General features: G+C 40.2%; 1 protein-coding gene across 2 annotated transcripts in view; it reads right to left on the bottom strand.

The window, feature by feature from the left end:
• LOC122565433 (insulin receptor-like) overlaps window positions 1-6,099 on the bottom strand; it is a 260,534-nt gene extending 254,435 nt beyond the window's left edge. For both annotated transcript variants that reach the window (XM_043721409.1, XM_043721410.1), the window contains exon 1: window positions 4,831-6,099. In XM_043721409.1, coding sequence (XP_043577344.1) covers window positions 4,831-4,906 — 76 coding nt within the window. In that variant the 5' untranslated portion in view covers window positions 4,907-6,099. The remainder of the gene's footprint in view (window positions 1-4,830) is intronic.
• Between the last annotated feature and the right edge of the window lie 225 nt (window positions 6,100-6,324).

Below are 6,324 nucleotides of genomic sequence, written 5' to 3'. Positions count from 1 at the left end.
CATCCCTTGTGGTTGGAGGGTTCCTAGGCGGAAGATGAGGTGCTCTTCCTCCAATCGTCGTGTTGCTATGGTCTGGCGATGGTCCTCCAATCGTCGTGTTGCTATGGTCTGGCGATGGAGGAGTCCAAGGACCTGCATGTCCTTGGTAGAGTAGGAGGGGGAGTTGAAGTGTTGAGTCACGGGGTGGTTGGGTTGGTTGGTCCGGGTGTCCTAGAGGTGTTCTCTGAAACGTTCCGCAAGTAGACAGCCTGTCTCCCCAATATAGAGGAGGCCACATCAGGTGCAGCGGATGCAGTGAATGATGTGTGTGGAGGTGCAGGTGAATTTGTGGCGGATATGGAAGGATCTCTTGGGGCCTTGGGAGCGAAGTAAGGGGGGAGGTGTTGGCGTAGCCACATGCTCCAACTAACAATGTTCTGAAGATTTGTTTTAAACTCTGACAGCACACTGCTGAATTTGGTACGATTGTAATATAAAGATCACCCGGATCACATCACAAGGTGTGCACATGAAAGAATGACTTGCATTTATACAACAACTGAAGATTTTGCATCTGCCCCGAACATATCAAGCACTCCACACACGATGAATCATTCTGAAATGCCACAATTCCGATATTTATGAAATGTAAAAGCTATTTGCATACTCTGATATCCCACAAACTGCAAAAGTTTGAAGGATCACCTGATTTGCAGTGACATCCGTAGTAGACCCGAACCATAGCCAGGTCACTGACTGTGCTTGCTTCTCTTCGAAAGTGTGATGGGAACATTGAAGCATCCACTTAACAGGCAAATTGAGCCTCTATTTAAACAGGTCAATTCAGAGAATATGAGAGCTTTAACAAGTGTGTGCTTGAGGAGAAAGAGGAATACTAGAGGGATAATAATAAGCAAGCAAGTGCCAGGAATCAGGACAACTACTCAGGGTGGAGTATAAAGGCCAACACATACAAGGTAGGTCAAGCAGCATGCTTTCCCATTCTGTGCGATTTCAGGACATAGCTTCAGACGAGCAGGAAAATCCCGAAATGTCGATTTTCCTGCTCCTCGGATACTGCCTGACCTGATATGGGCGAAATACTGGCAAATGGGACTAAACTGCCTTAGGATGTTTGGTCAGCATGGACAAGTTGGACCAAAAGGTCTGTTTCCTTGTTGTACATCTCCATGAGTCTATCTGTCTGGAAGAGTGGAGAATGAAGAATTTTGGCAACATGTCTCTCTCAGCAATATTCAAGTTCTGTACGGCCAAGTGAGTGTTTAAATTATATTGTTAAAATGTGTTTTCAGATGTGAAACCACAATTTTCTGAATCAGAGACAACAGTGTATCCCTTTAAACTGCCTTCAAAACATCCAAGATTTGGTTTAAAGTCCATTACAATCGCTGACCAGTGTTTTCATTAACTATGTTTTTATGCACAAATAGGAGTGCTCCTTATAGCAAATATACAACCAGTTGGTAACAAAACACTTATGACTAGGTTCAAAGCCCATTCTTATCACTTGAGCATATGACGAAGGCTTGATACTTCATGACAATACTGAGGGAGTGCTGACTGTCTTTAGTTTAATAAGACGTCAAGATCAAGACTCTTCGTCCATGCAGGCAATTGAGGTACACATTGAATGCATTCATTATCTCAATATCCAGGCCAACATTCCTCCCTCAACATTTATAGAGAGGTTTACAGAAGTGTTTTAGGACACTCCAGAGCACATAAAACAATTTGCACACAGCAAGATATCACAAACAGCAATGAAACACTGAAGTACAGCCTTGCTGCAGTACACTGGAATCAGACAGATGACGGCTCCAGATATTTCGGCAAACAATTCAAGCTGACACGCCTGCAAAGTAGAGATGCCAGCTTCAATAGAGGCTCAGTTGGATCTCTCAGAGGTGGATGCAAACAATCCCCACACACTTTTCTAAGGAAGTATGACCAAGTTTTACCAGAAGGGGTTCCCTATCCCATACACAATGTGGAACAAAATGCTTATCCAAAACAAAGAGGGTATTTCTCAAACTTTAATGTGACGACTCCCAATTTGTTTTCTTCTCCCCTCTCAAAGTTGGGAGGACAGTTCTGTACCTTTTGAACATTGAAACGTTTTCTACTAAGCCCAAATACATTAAATATATTTAGCAATGGAATGGGAGGCGTGGAATACAGTCAAAAACAGTTGCGGGTTTTCTTTTCATCTATTGCCTTTCAGTCACCAAATAAACTGGAGAGGGGGCTGGTGGTAGAGGCAAGAGAGCCACTGTCTAACAGTAACAAGCATGGGCTGCAACTAACTGTTTCTCTTTCTCCCCCGACAAAATTGCTTTGCAAATCTACACCAAAGCTAGCGCTGAGAGGAACACATCATAAATTAACTTTGATTAACTCAACTTCAGGCACTTTTGGTTAGATTAGATTAGGTTGGAAACAGGCCCTTCGGCCCAACCAGTCCACACCGACCCTCCAAAGTGTAACCCATTTCCTTCTGACTAATGCACCGAACACTATGGGCAATTTATAATGGCCAATTCACCTGACCTGCACATCTTTGGATTGTGGGAGGAAACTCACGTAGACACGGGGAAAATGTGCAAACTCCACATAGACAGTCGCCCGACGCTGGAATCAAACCTGGGATCCTGGTGCTGTGAGGCAGCAGTGCTAACCACTATAACAGAAAAAGGTGAATGGGTGGGGAAGAAGGGGGTAGCAAAGGAGACAGATGGAAAGAGATAATTAGAACCACGACTTAGAAGTCACCGCTGGCCTGCACACTTACAAATTCCTTCTCGACAGATTCTCACTTCAGTTCACCACACCATCCAAATCAAAACTAAAAAAAGGTTAGTCTTGGTTAAAAAATGCTCAGCTCAGTCGAGTGACCCTGTTCACAGAAAAGTTACCGTCCTGAAGAGTTCCACCTCGTGTCATGGCCCAGTCAAGAAAATCAATCATCTGGTCATTGCCATATTGTTGCTTGTGGGAGCTTGCTGTGCACACACTGGCTACCACTTATCCTACATGACAACAGTGACCGGACTTCAGAAAATTCTTCACAAACTGTAAAGCACAACTGGAGATGTCCAGTGGCCGTGAGAAGCACTATACAAATGAAACTTCTTTTCTCCTGGACAAAACATGTGGACCCAGAACTCCAGTGAAACAGCACGTACACCTAAATTCTGACAGCAAGGTGATATTTCTTATTAGAAATATTTCTGGGCAAGTTCCTGTACAATGCTAGTTGAACCAAACACATCACTAACAATATTTTTTAAACCAAACAATCGAGTCGGCCAGGGTGGGGTGGGGAACTAAATAAAACAACTGATTTCAAAATTGGGTTTTAAAGGATTATCAAAAGTATTTGATAAACTTCATTTGATACACACTGTAGTTGTGAAAGTAACTCATATGATTGTCGAGCTTGCCTTGAGCAGCAAAGAATCATACATGGATGACAACATGATAACTGCGGTTAGATCTGACTCTAATTTATACTTCCACAGGTGAAGATGTTCACCCACAAGAATAACACTGTCACCACATGATAAAAAGAACTCTTTAAAATGCACATTTCCATCTATAATGTCGGGACAACTTGAAATTCTATATTACTGCAGTCTCTAGAATAATGAGACACACTTCATAAGTAATACTTTTTCCCATGCAAGATATTTTAAAGAGACGAAATATTAGCAAGGGGCGGAGATAAATCACATCGCAACGTTTTTTTTAAAAAAGTAGGAATGGAAGCCTTTCTTAAAGTCACAGGCACAACTTTCACTAGATCCCACTTTACAAAAACATTTGAATGATCCAACTTTTGACACAAACAACTACCACATAACCATGAATCAGTGAAATTCAACTTTATATTACATTAAATCCCAAAGCCTTGCATAATGTTTTAGAAATGTCATCCTGTCCAATTTCAATGCACTGACTGAATAAATCAAATCTCCTTTTTATTACACGGGATTTTCACCGGAATTTTGGGGATTCAAACAACTTGCGAAAAATGGATCAGTGGTTATGTCCAGATTCATACACTTAAACACGAAATCATCAGAATCACTGACAGATTAGTGTGTGTCTGGGAGATAAAATTATAAAATAATATCAGAAAATTCTGGAAATTTAGATATTTTAATTTCTGCAATGTTTTAACGAATCAATATTTTCAACATTCGAATATGGGAAGCTCAGATTTTTCATAAATAAATCTCATATTTTTCCAAATCGAACCATCACAATCTGTCAACCGGTGTACAATTTAATTCTAATGAGGAGCCTCAATAGTATGCCCTTTTCAAACGCACACAGCCAATTAAAATTTATGTTTTTTTCTCTTTAAATAGCCTGCATCTGCCCTGCCTTCTCAATGTGATATATTCTGACTATAACATTTAAAAAATATATTTAGTTACAAATCTAAGCAAAACTAGGAAATCGGTTTGAATCTCAGAATGGTAAAAAGAAGTAATTCACATTGCAAGAATAAGGGTTTCCTTTCTTAACTGAACATTAAAGAAAACAGGCCCTGTCCATGCTTAATCCCCGACTCTCAATTTTTGTTGCAGCCAGACTAGCGCGACGTGTCGCCCTTACCCTCCCTAATCCAAACCCAGGCTTTATTATGCACATTAGGCCCGTTAACCACAGTAATCTAGGAGAAGAGGTTGACAGGACTAAATTTTCACACAAATTAGCAAAAGTTTGGAAGGAAAAACACACCCATATCAGAACAAATAAACTGTAAGCCTTAACGACTGTTAAGTCACAAAGCTTGATTTAGTTTAGAGGCTTTTAAACACTTACCTTTTGGTTCTGTTGGGCCAACATTGGCCAGGATGAAGAGGGTCACCATGGTTGATATCAAAGTCTTCCTCCCCATCCTGGAACTGGAAACCTCTTGATGCAGTTCAAAATCAAAACCCACCTTCCCCACAAACACACAAGCCTTGGTTACAATTGAATAAAAACTAAAATAAAACTCAGGGATGCAGGGCAAGCCCAATAAAAGTTGTTTTTGGGAGAGCACTTAGAACTGTCAGTTTTATTTAAAGCAATCTCTCAAAGAATAACAACTATTTTAGGCACCCTAAATTAAATTTTCTTGAATCTTCTCTGAACAAATATTAAATAAAGTGATCTTGGCAGTTAAATTGGAACAAATCTTTCATTCTGTTCATGAGGGTGGGGGAATAATCTGTACTTTTCACCCCCTGACTCCACAAAGTCTTTTTTGATGAGATTGTTGGTGAGAATAAGGTGAAAAAAATAAGTCCCCTCTTCTATATTTTGTTTCTGAAGGATTAATTTTTCCACAACAGCAGAAGAAATCTTCCTCAATCCCCTTCTGCAAAAAAACTCTGGAAATCACATTGGAGTTGTAAAGCTTGTGGCTTCACTGCCAAAGTCCCCAGTGCAAGAGAGCCCTCATTTCCTTCTTTTATATCATCTTCAAACTCCTTTTTTAAAAATATATTTATATTTCCTTTTAAGTCGATGATATCACGGGAAGATGAAACTGTCCGCTTTCTTCCCCCACATTACCAGTCCTGAGAGGAGAGAAAATTAAAAATAAAATCCCTTCAGGAAACAATCTGTCGAGAAAACGACAAACATAAACCAAAATATCCTCCAAGACAATTTTCCTTGAGCCGATATCAACTTGATTTTCTTTGGCTTTCTGCCTGGGCTTCCTCTTCTTTTTTTTCCTCTATTGCAAAGTCGCCCAAAGAAAATATCAAAAAGATCTCTAATTCACCATAGGAACAAAACAAAAAAAAATGTTTAATAAATTATCAGAACACCAGGCGCCAAACTGCATAACAAAATCCTTGAAGGTTTTTTTCCCCCTTTTGGCTTCAACACATTCCAAAGTGATTTTCTTTTTCCCAATTTTTTTTCTCTTTCTCTTGTGTTTCTTCTTTATAAAATAAATTGAAATGTAATTGTTTTTCTGAGGGAGGGGAACTGGTGCACAAGCAACAAAATAAAAATACGATTTTGAGGAGCAGAGCAGCCTTGAACCTTAAACCATGCGCAAACTTCTTCTGGCTGTGTCGAGTAAACAAGCACCGCCAGCCCAGAGAGGAGAGGGAGGGGAGCGTAAGGGATACTCGACAACTACAAAAATCTGAACCAGGATTTTACAGTTTCATGGACTGGACTGATAAAAACCCAGAGAGAGACAGAGAGAGAGAGAAATCTAAAATCTGGACTGTGGTTGTAATAAAGAGAAAAAGAAAACAGGTTTTACAAGAGTACAGTGTGTCGGAGACATTGAAAATGTGAGTGGAGCCGCAA

The sequence above is a fragment of the Chiloscyllium plagiosum genome, chromosome 31 (genome assembly GCF_004010195.1).
Source record: "Chiloscyllium plagiosum isolate BGI_BamShark_2017 chromosome 31, ASM401019v2, whole genome shotgun sequence".
NCBI lineage: Eukaryota > Metazoa > Chordata > Chondrichthyes > Orectolobiformes > Hemiscylliidae > Chiloscyllium > Chiloscyllium plagiosum.
Note: the sequence above shows the minus strand (reverse complement) of the source record. Positions and strands in the feature narration are given on the sequence as shown.